The 24,470-nt window shown below is 47.9% G+C and overlaps 2 protein-coding genes and 1 long non-coding RNA gene across 4 annotated transcripts in view; 1 reads left to right on the forward strand and 2 right to left on the reverse strand.

Moving 5' to 3' along the window:
* The window catches only part of TRIM62 (tripartite motif containing 62), a 37,933-nt gene extending 33,041 nt beyond the window's left edge, over window positions 1-4,892 (forward strand). For both annotated transcript variants that reach the window (XM_061388671.1, XM_061388678.1), the window contains one exon: window positions 2,382-4,892. In XM_061388671.1, coding sequence (XP_061244655.1) covers window positions 2,382-2,932 — 551 coding nt within the window. In that variant the 3' untranslated portion in view covers window positions 2,933-4,892. The remainder of the gene's footprint in view (window positions 1-2,381) is intronic.
* Window positions 4,256-15,599, reverse strand: LOC133230811 (uncharacterized). Its single transcript, XR_009730974.1, has 3 exons — window positions 14,804-15,599; window positions 5,128-5,177; window positions 4,256-4,343 (listed from the first exon to the last, which is right to left on the reverse strand). It is a non-coding gene; the product is annotated as an uncharacterized LOC133230811 (long non-coding RNA).
* Window positions 15,600-18,111: 2,512 nt separating this feature from the next.
* Window positions 18,112-24,470, reverse strand: part of AZIN2 (antizyme inhibitor 2) — a 49,554-nt gene continuing 43,195 nt past the window's right edge. The window contains exon 12 of the mRNA XM_061388737.1: window positions 18,112-21,212. Within this exon, the coding sequence (XP_061244721.1) occupies window positions 21,083-21,212 (130 nt within the window). The 3' untranslated portion in view covers window positions 18,112-21,082. The remainder of the gene's footprint in view (window positions 21,213-24,470) is intronic.

A 24,470-nucleotide genomic window follows, 5' to 3' on the forward strand; every position in this document is an offset into this window, starting at 1 on the left:
CTCCAACACCCCCTTCACCTCCTACCTCTTGACCCCACGGTGGGAACGCCCACATTCCACGTGGCAGGAGCCTTCTGGTCTGACAGGCTGCGCTGTGACCAGAGGACAGGGTGAAACGTTCCTCTGCTGACTCGGTGTCCTCCTCCTCATGGCTCCCCTCGTCTGTGTCTCTGGATAGAGAATTATGTTTCCTTTGACCTCTCTATTCACAGGGCTAATTGTTTCCATACAGCCCTCTGGCTTCTAAGAATAGGAAAGGAGGGTGTAACACTCAAGACTAAATTTATTCCTGACAGAGCTCAGGAAAGGAGCTTGCTCTAAGTCAATGGTCAGCTTTGTTAGTCGACTGAGAACAGGAGCACAGTTCGAGGACTGGCTGTCACTCTCTGTTAGAGATGATGGCCATCACTGAGGCATTTTATTTCTCTGTATACACACAGCCAGGCGAGGTGGCTGAATTTGGAGGTGATGTTCAAGCCAAGCATCATCATGGCCCCTCTCCACCAGATAATGAAAGCACCAGGGAGTCAGATGGAGGAGTCCCTCCTTTGCTCCAAGGAACTAGTGACAGAATTTATTCTTCTTTTCTCCCCTCTGTCTTACTCTGCTGTGGCAATGCTCATCCAGGCTAACAGGAGCCAATTCTCAATTCCTTCTTCTGGCTAGGCATCAGCTCCTTCAGGGGGGCAAGAGTAAACAGAGTCTTTGACAAGAGTTCATGAGACTTTGAGAGCCAAGCCTGCGAAATCAGTGTGGCCACCTCAGAGCTGGGTGTCCCAGCCTGCCCAAAGACCAACACAAGCAGGGTCAGTTTAATTTGGTGAGCCTTTCTGGAAACCTTCCCCATGCCAGGGAAGATTGTATATGTCAATAAGTAGATGCTGGGCATGGGGCACACCAGGGAGAACCTGGCTGGAAGAGTACGTGGTCCTTGACCTCCTGGTGTACATGATAAGTTATGGGCACAGAAGACTATCCTAGGTGTCAGGAGAGAGGCACAAACAAAGTTGAGAAATTTCAGAGGAAGCAGCCAGGAAGGCTTCCCTGAGATGAGCGCTGGAATTGAGCCTCATGAGGATGATTACAACAAGCAGAGGTGAGGTGGAGGAGGGAAAAGTCTGCGTGAAGGCTTAGGCCTGACTGGAAGGGTGAGTGAGAGGTAGGCAGGAAGAGAAGGCTGGGGCTGGATTGCACCTGGTCTTGATTAGTCCTGGCTCTGCCAGTGTTTGCCTGTGACCTGAGACTAGTCAAGTCTCCTCTCTGGGTCTCAGTTTCCCCATCTGTCAAATGGGAGAACTGGCCTAGAATCAGTGGTTTTCAACTTTTTCAAACCCATCATATACATTTTTTTTTTAGCATTTGGGTTTATTTTTTTTTTCATCATATACTTTTCATAACAAGTAATTTGTAATGACTCAAAATTAGTGTGACCTTCTCACAATTTCAAGTATATATGTACCTATATATATATGTATATATTCGGAAAAAATAGAAGGAAAGTATTTATAATAAAATACTGTATATGTCAATATGTAGATGCTCACTCACAACCACCCCCAGAAAACATAATGAATGAGTCAGGTGCTCACACCATAGGTAAAACATCATTCTGCCTCAAATGCAGTCTGAAATAGGTAGGTTATCTTGGTCAATGGTGTTCTTCTTAGAGATGTACTTTCAAAAAAAAGCAAACAATTCTTAGTGAAGTTCCAGACAAAACAAATTCAGTGTTCCCCCAGTTTATAGGGTAGTTGCATTTCAAAATATTCAGTATATATTAAAACTGTACAAAAATTATTTCATATTTATGTATAAAATTGAGTTAAACTGTAGTTCTGGGTCATTGTAAAGATTTTTTTCATCCACATGAATATCTGGGGGAGCATCTGAAACTTATTGGTGGGGGGTATGGGACCACCCTGCACATTTCATTCAGGGCATTTAGCATCCCTGGATCCTACATATGGAGACAACTCAAACACCCCCACAAGTTTCCAGATTACCCCATAGAGTGATTATCCAGCACCTGAAGAATCTTTAAACTCCCTCCCAGCTCTGAAATCTTCCAGTTCTGGACCTCATTCAGGTTTACTCAGCAAATTTTTGCAGAGTACCCACTGTGAGCCTTGCCCCCCAGGAAATCATCAGTGAACAAGCCGCCATAGCTCTTGTCCCCTACAACCGAGTTTCAATCCAAAAAGCTCTTAACTGTCACCGTCCCATTTTACAAAGGAAGAAGCTGAGGCCCAGAGAGGGCAGGCTTGTATTCAGCATCACACAGCCTCCTGGGGGCCAGCCAGAACCTGGCCTCAGGGAAGCACCATAGAGTGGGTCCACAGCCTTCTCTCCACTCATCTTCTCTTCCTCCCCCATCCCCAAAGTGCCAGCCGCCCTGACCCTGGACCCGGGCACCGCCCACCAGCGCCTGATTCTGTCCGACGACTGCACCATCGTGGCCTATGGCAACCTCCACCCACAGCCGCTGCAGGACTCGCCTAAGCGCTTTGACGTGGAGGTGTCGGTGCTGGGTTCGGAGGCCTTCAGTAGCGGCGTCCACTACTGGGAGGTGGTGGTGGCGGAGAAGACCCAGTGGGTGATCGGGCTGGCGCACGAGGCCGCGAGCCGCAAGGGCAGCATCCAGATCCAGCCCAGCCGCGGCTTCTACTGCATCGTCATGCACGACGGCAACCAGTACAGCGCCTGCACGGAGCCCTGGACGCGGCTCAACGTCCGCGACAAGCTCGACAAGGTGGGCGTCTTCCTGGACTACGACCAAGGCCTGCTCATCTTCTACAACGCCGACGACATGTCTTGGCTCTACACCTTCCGCGAGAAGTTTCCGGGCAAGCTCTGCTCCTACTTCAGCCCGGGGCAGAGCCACGCCAATGGCAAGAATGTGCAGCCACTGCGGATCAACACCGTCCGCATTTAGTGCAGTGGAGGGCGACCATGGGCGCCTGGGCTTGGCCACCAGCAAGAGCCTTGCCCCCACAGACGGGAGGCCTGGACTCCAACCCAGCGAGGCCACCCCTGAGATCTCAGGCCTGTTGTTTACCCTTCAGCCTCATTTCCCCATCTGTGCAATGGAGGTTGTGCTCCGTGACTCGGGAAATGTCTTCCAGCACTGATGTTCTGTAGCTCTGACCTTGATGGGGATGCGGTTGTGGTCCAAGAACCAGACCTGGCTTCTCCTCATGGCAGCCCCTGCCTAACCCCTCATCCTCCTCTCGGGCAGGTGACTGCATCCCTGTCTCCTTCCTGCCCACATGCCCTGACCTCAGGATGTGTCAGAGTGTTGCCAGCAGTTGGCAACTGCAAAGAGAACCCTCTTATTCTCCCAGGCCTGAGACTTGCCCCTGACCAAGCTAGTGATGGGCTGTTTTGTCCTTGATCACAGCCCATGGTGGACACAGGTGGTAGCTAGCCCCTAAGTCGCCTGAGAACCACCCTCTCCTTCCACCCCTGTACCACAGGTTTTATAGTCCTGATTTTCCCATTTATCTGTGGGTAAAAGTGATATTGGGCTTCCCTGGTGGCTCAGTGGTAAAGAATCCACCTGCAATGCAGGAGATGTGGGTTTGATCCCTGGGTTGGGAAGATTCCCTTGGAGAAGGAAATGGCAACCCACTCCAGTATTCTTGCCTGGAGAGTCCTATGAACAGAGGAGCCTGGTGGGCTGCAGTCGCAAAAGAGTCAGACATGACTTAGCGACTAAACAGCAACAGCAACAATACAAATGAGGCTGTGGCCAATGGAAGGCACCCAGTAGTTGAGCCCACGTGTTTCAGCCAGTAAGCCCACAGGCCTTAGGGCAACAGGATGGCACACCCCAAGGCTCATGTAGGACAAGCACCACTGGATGGTGGAGGTCCCCAGCAGCTCTGAACAAAGGTCCAGCCGGGCCTCTTGACTTGGTAAGGGTTTAGCAAGGCTGGGGAGAGCTGTTGTTTAGGCCTGAGCACTGGGGTGGGCTGTCAGTTAGGCCCCCCCATCAATCTTGGCATCTGTCTCAGCTGGGATACCATTGCGGAAAACATGAGCTGCTTTAGCTTTTTTTAATTAGACAAGGATTTATTACTAGGTCCCTAGTGGCTTTGCAAAATCACTGCAAGGGCTAGAGGAGCCGACTCGGCTGAATTTCCAGGAACAGCTCCCAGCCGCCAAATTCATCACGTCTGCTATGACCAGGAACGCTGCTCCCATCGGCAGGCAGCCACTGCATCAGAAGCTGCTGGCTGCAGAACTGTGCAGTCTCTGCTACTGTCCATGCCAGTAAATGATGTCCTGAGGCCTGCCTCCCTCCAGGCAATTCGGTTTCCAGATCCAGATCTCTACAAGGGATTCTGTTTGGGGAAACATAAATCAGATCCAGAACCTTGGCTGCAAGGGAGTCTGGGAAATGTACTTTTCTTCTTTCCAGCCTCATCCATACAAAAGGCACAATAGAAGAAAGTGAGAATGGGTCTTGAACAAGCTCACTTTCAGTTTTTGCCTTTGGAATCCACCTCTAGGCCTTGGCTTTGAGGCAGCAGAGCCTCTAGGTGTCCTGCTCCAAGGCTGTGTCCCTGTCCAGGACAGGCACCCCTAGAGTGAGCCTGCAGAACCAAGCTGAAAGCCTCCCACCCTAGGCTTTCCATTCCAGTTCTGGGGCCTAGATTCTGAACTTGGGGTCTTTGGTCATACCCATCTCAAAGGAACCAGACTAGCTGAACCTGGGGAGCTCCCACCTCACAACTGCTGCCCATGGGGACCTCCCTTGGGCAGGAGGAATCCTCAGTCTCACCCCACCCATTCAGCTACCAGAATCTGGGCCACCCCCAGCAGTATTTTTATCTTAAATGTTACCCATTTTGTGAGTTATGATGAATTTGTATTAAATTAAAGTTACAGGCTGTGAGTGGTCAGTGCCATTCATTTTGACACACACAGAGGCCCACCCATCCTGGCCCAGGCAGCATACATAAATCGACATGGCTAATCCACAAAGCAACCCAGCTGAGTAGCAACATACCCATTTTACAGAGGGGGAAAATGAGGTTCATAGAGAGGACGTGACTTGCCTACAGTCCCATGTCCCACACTAAGCGAGTTCAGAATTGAGCCCAAGGCACTCTCATCACAACTTACCAGTCAAGGAAGACTGTCAGTCTTGGCCTGGAGGAAGGCATGGTGGTAGCCTTGGAAGCAGAGAGGAGCTCATGAGACAGTGGCAAGAGACTGGGCCCTAGAACCCCAGAGACCAAGGCTTAAATCCAGGCTCTGTCACTGTGTGCCTCTAGAAAAATGAATTAACTTCTCTGGACCTCAGTTTTCTCACATGGAAAATGGGGATAATCACACCAATCTCACATGATCTGTTACAAGCTGCAAAGTGCAGTGCATTTAGGGAGGACCTGCCTGTCACTAAGCTGCCTCCCATAATCCGTGCCTAGAACTGGGTGGGTTTTCTCAACCTCTGGGCTGGCTCTGCTCTTAAGAAGTCTATCTTCTTTCTTGTGCTTTGTGAGGGGGTGTGGGACCACCCAGGCCAGGCAGTTCCCCAGGTTCGCTATGTCAAAGGAGTCCATCCCACCTCCACCTGGCCAGGAGTCACAGCCCTGCATGTGGGCACACAGGTGTGTACACTAAGGAGAAAGGCCACTGGGACCCCCTGGAGTTGTGCAGTGCAGTGCAGCAGCCTTGGAAGCAGGACTCCTGGGCCTAGTCTTGCTTCTGTGCTGACTTGTTTTGTACCCTGAGGGTCCCTTCCTCCATTGCCTCACCTATAGAATGAGGGAGGTTAGACCGGGTGCTCTGTAAGGCGCCAGGTGGATCTTCACCTATACCTGGAGGCGGGGAGGAAAGAGAGAGGGAACTACCCAAGTCACTACTTGTTTGTGGTTCTTGGAAGATGGACATGAATGAGGAGGAGGAGGGGCTGTTGGCAAGGGCGGAGGGAACGGTGTCTGGATGGCTGATAGTGCCCCAGTTTACAGAGAAGCTGTAGGGAGTGGGCCTGGGACCAGAGAACCCCATCACCCCCTCACCTCATGCTCTCAGATCCCTGTGACTCCTCCCAAGCCCACTCCTCTATTTTGCTCAGGGCATCTGTCCCCGGGAGGAGTACCCTGTCCATGGTCCTTCCTTCCCCTCCCCCCACTCAGGCTCAGCACCTGGTCCCAGAAAGGCTGCTTGCTGCCCCATCTTCACCCCTGGTTTCCAAGTGTCTGGGAGTGTAGGGATCTAATCTGAACACCCAACTGGGGACTCTGGGAAATCAGGGGACCTCCAAGAGGTATGAAGTGTCTGGAGACTTCCTGAATGAAAGAATCTGCGGTTGCCAGTATAACACCAGGAACCCACTTAATACAGGTAAGTGAAGAGGGGAGACAAAAGCAGTCCAGCCTTGGGGTGGAAGCAGGGATCAGCAAGGATCTTCCCCAGGGCAGGAAAGAATTGATAGAATGACAAAAAACCCCATTCACAACCATGTTCATGGCCAGCAAGCGAAGCAGTGGGACTTCCTGCACCTTATCTAACATCAAAATAAGTCCATGAAATCAGTATCATTATCTCAGTATTTGAGCAGGGAAACACTACTTCCCAGGGGACCCACAGCTGGTACTCAGTAAAGCTGGAAATCAGACTCAGGCCTGTCCAAAGCTAAAGCCCAGCTCTTCACTGGCCTCCCTGGAAATGCTTCTCAACTTTGAGAACAGCTTCAGTGACAGGCAGCACCCACCATAAGTGTGATCCCCCTGGGATTCAAGGAGGGAACTTAACCCAGACTCCACACCATTGAATTATGCAACTGTGAGTTAAGTTTCACCTATAGACTCCACCTCATGTGCCTCCCAGATCAGAGGTGGACTCGTGAAGGCACTGTGACCCGGAGCGGGTCTCTCTCCCTTTCTGGACCTCTGTTTCCCCATTTCTATCAAGGAGGTTCAGATTCTAGCTAACTGATTGCCAAGGCAGTGGTTCTGATGGCCCAGGATCCTGTAAGTCTTATGTTGGTCCCAGGGCTTGGCCCGCTCAGCACCTAACAAGGCCATTAGCTCTGGGTCTTTCTCTCTGGGGTGGCAGCAGGAATAGAAAACAACAGAGATAAGGTCTCCTAGCAGCACAGTCTCAGCTCGGGGCTCTGGGGATGGGCCTCCCCTCCTGCCGGAGAGGCCATCCCAGGAGGCTGACTGCTCACACCTGGGCAGCATTCCTGGCTTCATCCCCTCCTGTCTGAGTCTTGGCTCTATTCACTCTCCCCAGATGCTCCACGAGAATGTAAGTTGCAAAGGACCCTGTCACAGGCTTAAATACAGACGGAAAGGAGTGGGATGAGGTTGGGGGAGGGGCAGTGTGCTGACCGAGGTGCTGAATCTTCATTCCCACCAGGGAATGGTAATTTCTCCTTAGTCTGGGACATCTGCAATTCTAGCCAGTGTCTCTGGGGAAGAAGGAGTGCTGGGAAGCAGAGGAGAAATGAGAAGGAAAGGGAATGACAGAGGGAGGGAGGGAGAAGGAGAGAAAGAGAGAGAAAAGGAGAGACGCATTTAGGAGGCGTAACCTCTAAAAAATAGAAAGAGATGGGGACTTTTATTTTGAAATATGCTCATTTTCCTTTGTTTTTCTTTTCTATCTGGTTTAAATTATGTGGATTTTTGTTTACCCTAGATAGAGTATAGAACAGTCTTCCATCTTCTTTCAAAATGTTGACAGTTCTATCATATTTCTGACTGTTACAAAATGCTCCCTATTCAACCCTAGGAATTCAGTGAAGTAGGGGAAGAGTGGCCACTTTGGACCCGAGGACCAGGGGACTTGCTACTCTGATGTCGTGTCAAAGGAGGGCCTTTCAGGAAGCTAGAGCCAGAGGCACAAAGCCTCGGCCCTGGTGAGCTCCCCAAAACCATGGGCTGCAAGATGATCAAGTCTGAATGCTCAAGGCACCTAAGGGCTCCTCCAGCCCAATCTGGAGGCCCAGAGAGGGTTGGTTTCTAGTTCAAGGTCATATAGCACATGACAGAGCCAAGCCAGGGAACCCAGGTGAGGAAGAGGAATAAGCAGAGTCAGGAAGTCCTCTCTGGGTGGAGATAGCCCAGTTGAGCATGCGAGTCAGGATCATAGACTCCAGGATGGCTGCTAAGAGACCACTGGCCTCAACTCCATCATTTCACAGGTAAGAATACTGAGACCCCGACGGGAGTCCATGGGGCAGAGCAGGCCCAGACCCAGGTCTCCAGACTCACAGCCATCAGTTTCTCATGCAACCTTTAATCTCCCCCCTGTGGATTCTGATGCCTCCTCCTACCCCATGGGAACTTGGAGTCAGAGCCAAAGGAGAAGGGGAGTGGCCAGGGTCCCTGCAGCTCCAGGCACTAAGAGCTGGTTACCTTTCTCCATCCTCCTCCCGGAAGAGAACAGAGAATTGGCCTGGACCCCAATGGCCCCTCCTCCAGGGCAGAGTCAGTCGGTGCCTACCCACACCTGGTACCTCCCTTACTGGCAACAGAGTCCAGAGCTAGTAACAGCCACAGCAGGGACAAAGCCACCTGGGCAGCTGCTGGAGCCACTGGGAGTCACAGGTAAGAGAGGGCACTGTGGGTGATGGCCCAAGAAGGTCCCCTGATTCCACGGGGATTTGGGATTTTTTTTCCCTAAAGAAGGGGCTTTTGCCCCTTCTCTCCCTGTAGGCTGAGCCCCTGGGCCTGCTTCCTGTGCTCACTGCAAACCCCAGGTGAAGCCCCTCGATGACTAAGCTGCCAGATCTACAAATCAGGAATGGGGTCCCAGGCTCAGCAGCTCTTCTCCTGCCCCTGGGAGGAAGGAGAAGCAGATAAGGGCCCCAGGAAGTCCCAGGAAAAAACAGAGACCAGCTGGAGGTGTGTGCTTCTCACAGGTGTGGGCTGTGGGCCGAGATCTAGACAAACCTGCTAAGTCTGGAGTGGACCCCCACTCAGTCTCACTGACTCACCAGTGACCCTGGACAACTCCCGGCATAGCCACCTTACTGATGTCCATTTCTTGTTGGTTCAATGGAAAAGATGGGTGGCCCTGGGCTATGGGACAAGTTTAGAACCTCCAGTTCTAAGGTTCTAGCTTGAGGCAGCCTCATGGAATTTGTCCAACAGTCTCCATCCACCCACTCCACCTTCCCTCTTCTTTGGGGGTCTCCCTCTATCACACTTCTGGAATGCCCTCCTCCACCCCTTTCATTCCTCCATTGATACTTACCCTCCTGCGTTCCTTAGAGTAACTGACTTGTGGTTTTCGATGCCTCCTTCCCCAACCCATGCACATGTATAAAGAAACCTCTTTTCTTTTTTTTTTTTTAATTTTTCAGCACTTTATTTTTTTTTTATTTGATAAATTTAACGCCTTTTATTGCCATACCTCATTTTACTGTGCTTTGCTTTAGTGAACTTTATAGATACATACATGTTTTTTTTTTTTCCTTGTTAATTTTCTGTTTAGTTGATCTATCCATAAGTGTGAGTGGGGTATTAAAGTCTCCCACTATTATTGTGTTATTGTTAATTTCTCCTTTCATACTTGTTAGGATTTGTCTTACATACTGCGGTGCTCCCATGTTGGGTGGATATATATTTATAATTGTTATATCTTCTTCTTGGATTGATCCTTTGATCATTATGTAGTGATCTTCTTTGTCTCTTTTCACAGCCTTTGTTTTAAAGTCTAATTTATCTGATACGAGTATTGTGACTCCTGCTTTCTTTTGGTCCCAATTTGCATGGAAAATCTTTTTCCAGCCCTTCACTTTCAGTCTGTATGTGTCCCCTGTTTTGAGGTGGGTCTCTTGTAGACAACATATGTAGGGGTCTTGTTTTTGTATCCATTCAGCCAGTCTTTGTCTTTTGGTTGGGGCATTCAACCCATTTACGTTTAAGGTAATTACTAATAAGTATGATCCCGTTGCCATTTACTTTATTGTTTTGGGTTCGAGTTTATACACCATTTTTGTGTTTCCTGTCTAGAGAATATCCTTTAGTATTTGTTGGAGAGCTGGTTTGGTGGTGCAGAATTCTCTCAGCTTTTGCTTGTCTGAAGAAACCTCTTTTAAAGAACAGCTAGTGGTCAGATTTCAGACACCACACCAAGCAGGTGGGACAAAGATAATAGTGGGACTAGGAAGGCAGAAGAGACCTCCATATAGGCAGCAATACAGCAGCAGTTACTGTGTGGACACAGATCTGGCCAGAAACAACCATGGCTCTCATGTACTGAACCGATCCAAGTCCTACTCTTGACCCAGCCTTCAGCCCTCACTCCCCCTCGCCAGCAACAAACAGGCTAATGGTGACACAATACTGCCTTTCTGGTTTGAGGATCTCCTGGTGGAGGAAAAAAATGATGATGTGTATAATATTAGCATCAGAGCACTCAGAATATTAAAATCAGGACTTCCCTTGTGATTCAGTGGCTAAGACTCTGTGTTCAAATGTAGGAGGCCTGGGTTCAATCCCTGATCAGGGAACTGGATCCCAGATGTTGCAATTAAAGATCCCGAATGCTGCAATGAAGATCGAAGATTCCAAGAGCTACAACTAAAACCCAGGGCACCCAAATAAATAAATAAATATTTTTTAAAAAAGAACATTGGGATCTCAAGTGGAGAGTGTGGAGCAGATTTCGGTCCTTAACACTTCCACTAGTGTAATACCCGTCTACCTCCTAGAATATCCTTGCCCTCCTTTTTCTTCCTGTTGAAATCTTACTCATCCTTCACGTCCCATTCAAGGTGAAGCTGTCCTGGTCATTCAGATCCAGTGGAACCCAATGCTCTGCACCCTTGAAGCACTTTGGGTCTCCCACTACTACTAGATCATGAGCATCGTGAAGCAGGGATCATTCCCTGGGGTCATGGGTACAGAGAGGGTCACAGAAAATGTTTGTTGGGGAATTCCCTGGTGGTCCAGGGGTTAAGACTTTGCCTTCCAATGCAGTGGGTGTAGGTTCAATTCCTGCTCTGGGAGCTAAGATCCCATACGCCTCGAGGCCAGAAAATCAAACAACATAAAACAGAAGCAATATTGTGAGAAGTTCAGTAAAAAGACTTTAAAAGTGATCCACATCCAAAAAAAGAACTTATGAAAAAAAGAAAGAAAGAAAGAAAATCTTTGCTGGCTGGAGCTGATTAGTGTCCAAGCTGGAACCGTGGTTCATGTGTCCAAGTTGGGAGGGAGCGCAGAGACCAGGAATGGCTCCTCCCTAAAGATGCCCAGGAGAGAGCACCAACACACCCCCGGCCAGGCTCTGCGCAGAGAGACCAGGAAGAGCTGGCAAAGACTAGGAACATTGCTTGATTGTTTTTTTTTCCCCCCATTATGAAATAACTTCTGCTTTTTGCAAAAAGATTACTATAGACATAAACCTATAAAACAGAAAGTCCCCTCCTTCTGCTCCGAGGAGTCAACACCTGTTTACAGTTTGTTGCAGGCCCTTCCAGCCATTCTTGTTTATACATAAACAAAGATAGCCTTTTCCTTTATAAAAATATGTTCGTTTTTAATTTCCTACGAGTTCTATGCGTGTGCGCATCGTGTCCGACTCTTTGTGACCCTGAGTTCTGTAAATTCCTACAATTTCCTGGTCAAAAGGCTTCCTCATTTTATTCTATTTTTAAATTTTACCTATTTATTTATCTCTGGCTGTGCTGGGTCTTCGTTGCTGTGCTCAGGCTTTCTCTAGTTGCGACCAGGGCTGCTCCCTAGTTGCACCAGCTTCTCATCGTGGTGAATTTTCTTGTGGCGCACAGACTTAGTTGCCCTGAAGCCATGTGGGATCTCCCCGGCGCAGGGATCAAACCCAGGGCCCCTGCATTGGCAGGCAGACTGTTCACCGCTGGACCATGAGGGAAGTTCCTTGCTCATTTTAAATGTCTTGCTTTCCTAAGTCAACTTTTTTTCTTATAACATGTTCATTGTAAAAAAATTGTGACGTACAGTCAAGACACACAGAGTACATATTTCCCATCAGCCACTGTTCAGAGATAACCACTGCTCGTGTCTAGGTGATTAGGTTTACAGGTTTTTCTCCATGTGAGTACATATGCTTGTTTACAAAAATTGGAACACACTCTCCTGTTGTTCGCTAGTTTTTTTTTTTTTCTCCACTTAATAATAGATTGTGTGCATTTTCCCGTATTGATGAATAGTCTTCTACAGCATCAATTTAATACAATAAGGTTGCTTGACCTTGAGGTCCCCCTAGTAGCCTGTTTTTCCTGACTCCCTTTCTGAGTACGGAGCCTGCTGCAACAGTGAGCCAGAGCCTGTTGCACCAGGGTTTAACCTTGGCCTGCTCCCTGCTTTCAGGAAGGGAAGGCCCTGGAAGGCCTTGAACCCTGCCACCTCCGCCCCTCCTGGGATAAGGTTCCAACACCCCACGGATGGGCCCAGGGCCCCCCTGCAACTTCTCCACTGCCGCCCACCGGTGCAGTAAGTAGACACCTGCCGCTTTCCCCTGCTGCTCTCTTAGACCCTGGGCTCCTTGAGTCCTGGAGGGTGGGGGACTTGGGCGATCTTGACCTTGAAGTGGAGTAGGGAGGCTGGAATCAAGTGGAAAGGGAGGGGCGGAGTGCCACTTGCCCTTGTACTTCAGCCAGCTCTTCAGCCAGCCATTTCCTCATGTTGCTGGGACTGGGGGAGTAACAGGGGCAGCTGGGGGGGGGGGGTGGGGGAGGGTGGGAGAAGGAGCTGAGCCACTTGAAAGTTTTCTGGTTCCCAAAGTAAACACCCAGCTTCCCAGCCCAAGCCCATGCTCTGCCCCAGGAATTTACCAGCCAAATAGTAAGGAATTAAGTGTGATCCTGGACCAGACTCTTATCCACTCTTTGGGCCGGGGGGCGGTGGTTGGGGGGCCTCAGTCTCCCCTCCAATGTACCATGTGGTTCTTAAGGCAAATTCCCTGCTCTGGAATTCTGTAACCCAATTCAAACCCATGTTTTCCCAAATGCTCTCTTTTCTCTCCAAGCCCCTGAAGACCTTATGATTGGTTAAATCTAATTGTGCACCAGGGCTTGTTTGAGGGATCATTAACATAATGTGTATGATTAGCTGTCAACTTGTTTAATCCTCACAACAAGCCTAAGAGGAGGTACCCACTTTTATCCCCATTTCACAGATGAGAACACTAAGCCCAAAGAGTTAAAATGATTTTCCACATTAAATGGTAAAGCTCAGATATGAACCCAGGGCTGTGGGACCCCCAAACCCACGTTCCTTATTATCATCCCATCCACATACCACTGTGCTGTATGTGCTGAGATCATTCTTCCCTTGCTACAGTTGAGGAAACTGAGACCAGAGAGGGGAGGTGGATTCCTCAAGGTCATACAGCATGTTCATGGCAGAGCTAGGTGAAGCCAGGCTTTCTGCCTCCCAGCCCACCCTCACCTCCTGTGCTGCCCTGAATAGCTTTCAAAGAGGGAAGCTGCTGAGCTAGAAACAGTCCTTGGACTGGAGTCAAATGCCCAGAACTGATTGGGGCAGTCAGGTAGAAAAGGTTATGTTTGTTCAGCCCAGCTTGGTTCTACCCTCCTCTGGCTCAGTTCCGGGAAGTGTTGACTTTGGGCAGGTCCCAAAGGAGAAAAGGTGACATTACTTGTGGGTGGGGGAGGGCTGGGCCTGAGGAGCCCCTTCCTCACTCTCCTCTTAGCCCCACTGTGCTCTCCACTCCTCACTCTGCCATTCAACCTCTTACCTGACAAACCCTTATTGAGCAGCTACTATGTGCTAGCACTGAGATGAGCAAGGACAGGTTTATCTCAGGTCTCCATCAAAGAGGCGATAGTGACCAGACAGTCACAGCACACGTGCAGAGGGCTGGGCTTGGACAGAGGAGAGAAAATCAGAGGGGCCACTGGAGGAGGTACCATGGAAGTTGAGACCTGCAGCATGAGTGAGAGTTGGGGACAGGGTTCCAGGCAACGGGAACAGCATGTGCCAGGGATAGGAGGCCAGAAATGAGATCATGTGGTTAGAGCATTGAATGTGAGCCAAAGAGGCAGCCTCTGCATCTCAGCTTCTTCATCTGGTAAATGGAGACAGCAGCTTGCTAGTGGGCTAAGACACGGTATGTAAAGCACCTTGGGTTATAGCATCAGTGCTCTCCCTTTTAGGCCACAAACATGTGCCTAGCAGCAAGTGCCAAACACTGGGGGAAATGAACCATTGCCTGCTTGTCCAAGGTCACTCAGTCTTTGCCTCCAAGCCTGTGACTGCTCTGTACCAGTCTTCCTTCAGACCTGTGGCCCCAATATGGGGCCCCAGCTACTGAGGCCCAGGGAACAGCCCGCCCTTGGGGAGCACTCCACTACCCCTGCCCTGATGCCTCTGTCCCTTCGTCCCCAGACGTGGGTGGCCTACCGGCTGCAGTGATCATCATCCCAACCCTGCTCTCCTCGTCCTCTCTCCTGATCATCAGCTTCATCTTATGGAAAACTTGCCGCCGGTTGTCCCGGGTCACCCAGCCCCGCCTGCCATCCACATGAGGGGCCCAGGTAAGCCACTTAAGCACCTTCAGCCCAGGGGGGTAGGTTCTAGATCAGTTTTATTCTTTGTCTCTCATAAGAGAAGAAATTCTCCTTATTGTCTTGCGGCAACAAGGGATGATGTACTGAGTTGGATAAAGCCTCACAGAGGCCACAGCCACATGTGTGGCCTCACAGTCTCCTGTACCTTTGTCCAGGTGCTGCTGGATGTAATCATCAACCCTGCAGGTCAAGGAAGCCCATTCAGCAGCCCCCGTAACTGTGGCTCTGGGTGACTATGAGACCAACGCTGCCCTTACCACACTGCCCCCTTACCTTCCAGGGATGCTCCCTGCCTGGTGGGGCCTCCACAGGGAACCTGACCAAGGAGCAGGAAGTCCTCCTCCGGGGACTGAATGAGAATGCTCCGAGTTTCACCCCAGCTGTGGCATGGCTTAGCACAGTATCCAAGGCTTGCAGTCCTTCAACCTTTCCACTTCTCATATCTCTAAACACTAGCACTGCCAGTGCTTTCCTGAGGTCATGGTGTTTCAGCTTTTTCTATGGTTCTTAGAGGAGAACATAGCCCTTTAGCCCCTGGCAGGCAAGGCTTGGATGGCACAGAAATTTCCAGGAGACTCCTCGTCTACCACCTGAGACCTGGGATTCAGAGGAGCAACAAAGTGAGGAAATTGGGTCTCACACAGCTTAATACAAAAGCCCAGAATTCTCACCACTGCCCTAAGATGTCAGGATGTCTGCTCTGATTGTCTGCCAGCCACAGGTTCACGGCATCTTACATTCATCCAATGGTACCCAGGTGTGTAACATGTGCCGGGCACGCCAAGTGCTGGATTTATAACGACAAATGAGACCCAGACTAGAATCTAGTGGCTGTTACAGAGCAGTGATAACAGGGTGTGAGAAGTGCTTGGATAGAGTACAGGAGTCTAGCAGGGCGTAAAGAAGAGATCAACTACAAGCTAGAGGAGGAGGGTTGGGGAAAGTTTCCAAGAAGTGGCATCTAAACTGGGACCTGCAGGATGATGGGAAGTTGCCAGAAGGAAGGTGGGAGAGGATAGTAGAGGCAGAGAGAAAAGAAAGTACAGTGTAAGGTGATGGCACACTATGGCCCACTTTTTAGTTTTATAAATACAGTTTTACTGAGACATAGTCACATCCATTCATTTATGTATTGTCTCTGCTTTTGCTTTACACAGCAGAGTGGCATAGTTGTCACAGAGACTCTTTGGCTCACAAAGCTTAAAACATTTATTATCTTGTCCTTGAAAGAAAAATATTGCTGGCTCCTAGAAGTTAGAGAGCTTATATTGCCCCTTAGGAACACAGTGGCTGTAGGGTTGAGGGTGAGAACTCTACAATAAGCATCTCACAGCGAGTGCCTCTCCTCTTAGTCATTGTGGATTGATCCAGAAGTAGACACACCTGATTTAAACTGACCTAATCAAATTCTCTCTTCCCAGGAATCTGAATTGTGGAATGTGACACCCAGAAATGGAACTGAGTTATATTAATGCCTGGGAACCTCTGCTGCTGAGGCCCCTGGAGCTACCCTGCTCCTTTCAAAGACCCATTCATCAATAATCCTTTTGATTCTGAAAGTCCTTGCAATCAATTCCCCAAACTTTTAATTTTCATTTCTTTCAGAATCAGTTTGTTACTTTTAAAGAAAAAACTTTGAAATTAACAGTGAAGACAGATGAAGCTGGTGGGGTATACAGTCAGCATGGTCCAGTGTATGTATAATAGGACCCACATATGTAATTTTGCATTTTCTAGTAGCCACATTTTAAAAATTGAAGTTAGTGAAATTAATATTAACAATGTTTCATTTCACCCAATATAGATAAGTATTATATTTCAGTATCTAGTCAAAATGTTTAAATTGCTAATGAGATGTTTTACATTCTTCTCTTTGAACCATGTCTTTGAAATGTGGGGTGTATTTTACACATATAGCATATCTCAAATAAGACTGGCCACACTTTGAGTGCTCCATAGCCACATGAGGCTGGTTGCTTGCATAATGGATAGCACAGATTAAGATATTCAAGGTGATGAAGGATCTGCTAAGAAGTCCTGGCCTCATTCTGAAGAGATTCATCCCCAGAAGAGATTCAAATCTAGAAGTAACATGATAAAATATATATATAACTTTAGGAATATCACTCTGACTTCCACTTATAGAATGGACAGGAAAGGAATTGAAGCTTGAGTTAGGGAGATCAGTTAGGAGGAGCTGAAGAGAGAATGAGAGGTAAAGATGTTGATGATAGACTTTGGTGGCAGCAGCTGAAATATTAAGATGCAGTCCTTCCCATCACTCCATCTCACATATCTTCCCCTATTCTCTCTGGCAACCAAAGAGGCAAATCTATGATCTTTAAGGCATAGTCCCTGGCAGTTATGCCCACAAAGTGGTCCACAATAGGAGATCAATCAACAGATGTGTCTTTCCTCCCTCAATGAAATGTCCTCTGAATGTTCCTGCCCGCACCTAACTGCTGATACTGAAATTTGAAAGACAGGAATATTGGCCCAATCTATGGTAAACTGGAGATCCTGTCCTAGGAATTTTCCAGCAACTCTAAGAAGAGCTTTCTGCTGCATGGGTGAAGGTGGAAAGTTATATTTAACCAGAGTTGTGGTTTTGCTTAGAGAGTATACATACAACAAATAAAAAAGAGGCAAGGAAGTAGTGGGTGAATGCAAGGGAATGATAATAAAAATAACTATGGAATTTAAGCCAGCATGGGAATATTTAAGAGATATTCATAAAAATTCCAGTTCTCCAACCCCACCCCTTGCTTCTGGACCCTGGGAAGAAATGCACTTTTCTGTCCATTTGAGGCTAGGTGTGGCCATGTGACTAGTTCTGGCCAATTAGATTACAGACTCTAGATGGAGCATTTAATTGCCAAGACCCTGCAGTTTCTCTTTTCCCTCTCATATACTAACCAATGTTATTTGAAATGGTGGCTTTTCCATCAGCCTGGGTTTCTCACTATGAAAAGCAGAGTCCTCTGTTTGTTGACCGACAATGTTCAAGTTGTGTGAGCAGGAAATAAATCTTTCTTCACTATATTAAAGCTTAAAATGCAAGCCTTAAATATAAACCTGAAATATTGGGATTGTTTTTTACTACAGCACCACATAGCCTAGCCTGACTGATATAACCAGAAGAGAGGACATTAATAGGGAGGGAGAAAATGAAAAATGTAAGATTAATAGATTTCAGTTCCTGGCACTGAAGATTGATGAAGTCCCAATAGGAGAGAGAATAACTGGAGAGACACTTGGTATTATTAGAGCGGTAAATTCATGGCAAGGTCTAGGACAAGATCTCTGAAGCAAGAATCTGAGAGAACAATGTCAGGAGGATCATCTCTGTGTGCATTGAAATTGTCAAAGATTAAGACAGAAATAATGTCGAAGAGGGTTAACAGGCAGAAGCCAAAATTCTTATTGTTTCTCTTCCCACAAGGAAGACATGAATGCCATGAAGGTAAGACTTCTGTGCTCACATTTATGTCCCCAGTGCCTGGGACGGCACCTGCCACAGGAAAGACACTTAATATACACTTGCTGAATGAATGAGCAGAAGGGGAGGATAGTACACCATACATTTTGACAAATAAATTTAATTCAGGCAACAGAGTACTTTCCAGTTCTTACTCCTTTGCTTCTGTTTTTTTCTGCAATACTTTCCCCCCAGACCACAGTGGCTGTTCTCTTTGTCCACGAGTCTGCTTGTTGATCTATCTTCTTGTTGCCAGAAATCTCAAGGAGCTACTTTTTAAACTTATCCCCAGAGGCTTGCATGCTGGCAACTCTAGCTAATACCATCCCCCATGTTACAAAACACCAGTGTTATTTTCTCCTCCACCTTCTCCCTCATTCCCACATCCAACTTCATTGCCAAATATCTTTTGTTTATTTCCAGACCTATCTCAGATTCATCCACCCCTACAGCCAATGCCCCACTCCAGATTCTCATTATCTCTTCCCTGGCCTAGAACAAGTGTCCCCTCCTAATCAGCCTGCTTTCTCTTTGCTTCTAATCCCTGTCTATTATCTAGTTATCTACTGCTGCATTAAAATTACCTTAAATTTTTGTTAAAGCTTAAAGCCACAAATATTTATTATCTCGAAGTTTCTGTGGGTCAGGAATCTGGGCACGGCTTAGTGGGTGCCTCTGGCTCAGGGTCTCTCACTTGACTGCCAGCAAGTGTTGACCAGGGCTACAGTCGTGCCAATGTTCACCTGGAGGAGGATCCAACTTCAAGCCCACTCATGGCTATTAGAAGCCCTCAAGTCTTTGTTATTGGACAGAGACATCCATTTCTGGACACCTAAACCTCTCCATAGGACAGCTTGTAACATGGAAGATGTCTTCCCCAAGAGCAAGTGAGCAAGAGAGGGTGCCAAAGACAGAAGCTACAGGGTTTTTTGTAATTTAATCTCAGAAGTGGTAATCCATCATTTCTAACATAGTCTATTCATTAGAATGGAATCAACAAGCCCAGTCCATACCCAACGAGAGAGAATCATAGCAGGGTGTGAATACTGAAGTTTGAGGTCACTGGAGACATCTTGAAGACTGCATACCACAACCTCTTCACTGCCTCTAGTAAGCCACCTAAAGTGCAAAGCTGATTTCTTCTCTCCCTTTCTCAGAAACTTCTGTTAACTTGCCAGCACTACCACATTTCCCTTCATAATATGCCTCAATTGCTATTGCATTATCATCTTCCATCCTGTGCTCCAGTTCTTAAGAAAGTGCACCGAATTATTGCACCACTATCCCTTTACACACCATTTCCCTGGTTTGGAAAACTTCCCTCAGCCTTCTCAGGCTTTTCTACCTGGTCAGCTCCTACTTTTCCACCAAGGTTTCTGCTTCCATCCACTGCTTCTGCCAGGTCCACCCTAACTCTAGCAGGCAATTTCATCTATCACTAATCAGACCCCACCTGCAACCCTCTGTTTTCCACTAACACACAACTTACCACACCAAATTATAATTATTTCCATTTGGATCTCTCACAGGATCTCAGATTCAACACATTCAGAAGTTCATTTCTGCTGACTTTTATATCAATGAGATTTAGCAGGAGTGGACCTTACAGACTCACCATCTTCAATGGAGACGTATGACAGTGAAAAGTGTTAGTTGCTCAGTCGTGTCCAACTCTTTGCGACCACATGGTCTGTCCATGGAATTCTCCAGACAAGAATACTGGAGTGGGTTCCCATTCCCTTCTCCAAGGAATCTTCCCGACTTGGGGATCAAACCCAGGTCTCCTGCATTGTGGGTAGATTCTTTGCCATCTGAACTACCAGGGAAGCCCATCTTCAATGGAGGTGTATAGAACAAGTTATAGAACCTCACTATCTCGACTGGTGTTATTTAAATGCCCAGAGAGCAATCATTTGGTAATAGGGTCTTACTAAATAAATACGTGTGGGGCTCTAAAGACAACCATGGTCCCCACAGGATTCCGCAGGAAGAGGGCTGGGTGAGTATGATTGAAAAGTTTCCTCCAGAGTGGGCAGAGCTGCTTCCCTACCTACCTCCACTAGTAATTAACACTATCAGTTCTAGAGAAGTTACTTCATTTCAAAGTCTCCGTTTCCTATTTTATAAGTGGAGGTCACCTAAGTGGTTCCTATGGTGACCACGAATCAGCTGCTGTTCTGAGTATTTTAAACATGCTAACTTATTTAATCCTCAGAATTAGGGTATGAGATAGGTGTATTATTTCATTTTACAGATGCACAGGAAACGCAGATAATAGCTCCTTAGGATTCCAGGATTCCAACACAGGCACTGAGGAATCGGCGTTCCTGTTATAATATCCACTTCACAGGCTTGCGAGGTTAAATGAAAAAGATGAGAGTGAGGGGGTAGGGCAGAGCATGGCACAGTGAGTATCGTTTTCAAAGGTAAAACACATTGGCCTGCAAGTCAGGAATTCATTCAAAGCCCGTGATTTTCTGCGTGAATTCATGAGGCGTCTCCTCTAGGGAGTGAAATGGATGAGTGGGGAGGACACTGAGGACAAGCCTCCCAAGATCGATAAAGCTCTCACGTCCCGTTACTCATGGATACTCCTATTTTGCAAGGCGAAGTGGAAGTAGCTGGTGGGCAGAAGCCCACTTCCGGTGTTATGGCGGGCCTTTCTAGCCGAGCAGGGGCCCGGCTGCACCTTCGCCTGCTTCCTGCGTCCCGGGAGGACCCCTTGCCGGTGGGGGCCCTCCCTAGGCAAAGGTTCTATTTTCCATTCGTGGAGGCTGCGAGCTCCGTCTGTCTAGTCCTTCAACCAATGGACTCGGCTGTCTCTTCTCGCTGTTTGGTAAAGTCTTCCTCCGCTCAGGAAGGGGGCGCCAGACCGCGGGGGCTCGAAACCTGGGAGGCACTCTGACGCGAAAGTGACGTCACGACGCCGGAAATCCGCGTCCCCGGGGACTTGGGATGAGACGTGAGCCGAGCAAGCGAGGCTAGTTTAGAAGGTGTTTAAAGGCATCGTTTCCACTCCGGATAGACTCGGAGACTCAAATGAGAAAAGTGAGCTTCTAGAGGCAGGGATATGTTCATATTCCAGCGAGAACCTCTCCGAGGACTAGCGCGCTTCCCACGCGACTCCTCGGAGCGGGGAGGGACGTCCTCGGGGTGGTTTGCTCCACCTGAGAAGTCCCTGAAGCAAGTGTCTCTGGAATACACCTATTGCACAGATGGGGAAAACAAACGGAGAGACAGACAGTGACTTGCAGGGTCGGGTTGCCGGATTGAGCAGCTAAAATGCAGGACGCCTAGTTAAAGGTGAAGTTCAGATAAACAGCAGTGTTAATACATGGGTCATATGTTTACTGAAAAAGTAGCCGTCTTTTTTCTGAATTCAGCTTTAACTGGGAGTCCTATATTTTACATGGTAATCCTACTCCAAGGTCACCCAGCTGAGTGGAAGAGCAGAAAGAGCTATTGAGGTATCTTGTATCCCTCCCCACCTAAGATTCACTAGTATGTGGACCCGGGCTCCTCCTGGGTTGGAATCCTGGAAGCCTGCCGGGCCCCTAGTCTTTTCTAGTTAGTGGTCTGCCCTTAGCGGGATCTAGGCTGCTGTTCAGGAGCTGAGGAGAAGGGCCTAGATATTTCTGCCTCGAGGTTCAGGGATAAACCCCCGCCATCCCATTCTCCAAGATTCGGTTCAGTCGCTCAGTCGTGTCTGACTCTTTGTGACCCCATGAATCGCAGCATGCCAGGCCTCCCTGTCCATCACCAACTCCTGGAGTTTACCCAAACTCATGTCCATCGAGTCGGTAATGCCATCCAGCCATCTCATCCTCTGTCGTCCCCTTCTCTTCCTGCCCCCAATCCCTCCCAGCATCAGGGTCTTTTCCAATGAGTTAACTCCTTACATGAGGTGGCCAAAGTATTGGAGTTTCAGCTTCAGCATCAGTCCTTCCAATGAACACCCAGGACTGATCTCCTTTAGGATGGACTGGTTGGATCTCCTTGCAGTCCAAGGGATTCTCAAGAGTCTTCTCCAACACCACAGTTCAAAAGCATCAATTCTTCAGCGTTCAGCTTTCTTTATAGCTGGAAAGACTATACGTGACTCACATGTATACATGACCACTGGAAAAACCATAGCCTTGACTAGACAGACCTTTGTTGGCAAAGTAATGTCTCTGCTTTTTATATACTGTCTAGGTTGGTCATAATTTTTCTTCCAAGGCCACAGTCACCATCTGCAGTGATTTTGGAGCCCCTCAAAATAAAGTCTGTTACTGTTTCCATTGTTTCCCCATCTATTTGCCATGAAGTGATAGGACCAGATGCCATGATCTTAGTTTTCTGAATGTTGAGTTTTAAGCCAGTTTTTTCACTCTCCTCTTTCACTTTCATCAAAAGGCTCTTTAGTTCTTTGCTTTCTGCCCTAACTGTGGTGTCATCTGCATATCAGGTTATTGATTATTTCTCCCCACAAGCTTGATTTTCCAGCTTGTGCTTCATCCAGCATTTCTCTTGATGTACTCTGCATATAAGTTAAATACACAGGGTGACAATATACAACTTTGACGTACTCCTTTCCCGATTTGAAACCAGTCTGTTGTTCCATGTGCAGTTCTAACTGTTGTTTCTTGACCTGCATACAGATTTCTCAGGAGGCAGGTCAGGTGATCTGGTATTCCCATCTCTTGAAGAATTTCCCACAGTTTGTTGTGATCCACACAGTCAAAGGCTTTGGTGTAGTCAATAAAGCAGAAGTAGAAGTTTTTCTGGCACTCTCTTGCTTTTTTTGATGATCCAAAAGATGTTGGCAATTTGATTTCTGGCTCCTCAGCCTTTTCAAAATTTTAGAATTAAGAGCTTAATTGTAATTAAATGTATGTCAGGTGATGAGTTATGGGGAGTGGGAGGAGGAACGACTATGGAGGGGATCATGGGATAGTAGGGTGGGAGTGTTACAGTTTTAACAATGGTCAGGAAGGCCTCACTGAGAAGGTAGCATCTGAGCAAAGATCTGAAAGTGTGAGGGAGAGAGATCAGAGAGCTATTGGGGTTATAAGGAAATGCACCTGGCATGTCAGAGGAAGACAGAAATAATGAACTGCTTCCAATGGGATAGCTTTCTCAGGGATTTTCAGTGGCAACTGTGACTGTGTTCCTTGCCTTAAATGTTACCTTTAGAATCTACCTTCTGTAAAATGTGATCACCCCCCCCACACACACACACACACATAATTAGATGGGAGGGGCACTTTGAACAGGGTGTATAGAAAAGGCCTTCCTGATGTGCTCTTTAAGATGGGAATGAGTCAGCCCTGAAGAGCTCGAAGAAATGCAGTTTAGGCAGAGGGGACAGCAAGGGCAAAGGCCTGGAAGCAGAAAATAATTCCGATAAACATGAGGAACTGAAAAGAGGCCAAACAGGCCAGTGCTTGGTGAGAAAAGAGCGGCAGGAGATGAGGTTGGAAAGTGGTAGGAAATCTCAGGCAATTTAACTTCTATTGGGGCATCACAGTGGGAAGCCACCGAAGAGTTTTCAGCAGTGGATTGACAAGATTGGGTTCATATTGCAAAAAGATCCCTCTGACTGTTAGAAGCCTACGTCGAATAATTTTGCAGGTTAAGTTTACACAGGCTTAGCTACTCATCCGCTAGGTGCCAGGGAGAGGGTTTAAAATGGAACAAAGGGTTGACTGGAAACTCCCATCCTGTTGCCTTCCCTATGGCCCCTTTGCAGCTGGAATGAGCTGGCTTGGGCAGGTGGGTTTCCCAAAGGGGGAGGGGTGGAGGGGGTACGTGACACCCAGAGAGTCACCATCTTCCTCTTGTCACCTCACCAGGGATGGACAGAGGTGACAACTTGTGTCTTTTGGACCCCCTGGCTGGACCTGCCTTAAACAGGCTGGGGGTGAAGGAAGTGGATGCTACCTCCAGGTCTCCCTCTGCCCCTTGTGAATAAGCTTTCATTTATCCTCTCAAAGGTCTTACCATGCTTCTGCTCCAGAGGCATATAGGGTTCCCTGCTGCCTGCAGAATTAAGTTCAGACTCCTTGCTTTGTTGTTCAGATTTGTAGGACTGAGCCCTTAACCTGTGGGATCTGATTCTATCTCTACTCTAGGTAGGTAGTATCAGAATTGAGTGGAGTTGTAGGACATCCAGCTGTTGTCAGAGAATTGTTTGGTGGTGTAGGGGGGAAAACGCACACATTGTACCAGGCTTACCCAGGAAGAAGCTCAAGTGAGACAACTTGAGCTTCTTGAACAACTTGAACAACAAGCTCAAGTAAAAACAACTGCAATTCAGAATATCTAGACCACAGAGGTGGAAAATAATTAGGGGGTACCAGGGGCTGGGGGAAAGGGAGAATGGGGAGTGAGTGCAAATATGCAGTTTCTTTTTGAGGTAATGGACATGTTCTAGAATTAGATAGTGGTGATGGTTGCACAGACTCTGCAAATATACTAAAA

This window comes from Bos javanicus, chromosome 2, assembly GCF_032452875.1.
Source record: "Bos javanicus breed banteng chromosome 2, ARS-OSU_banteng_1.0, whole genome shotgun sequence".
Taxonomy (NCBI): domain Eukaryota; kingdom Metazoa; phylum Chordata; class Mammalia; order Artiodactyla; family Bovidae; genus Bos; species Bos javanicus.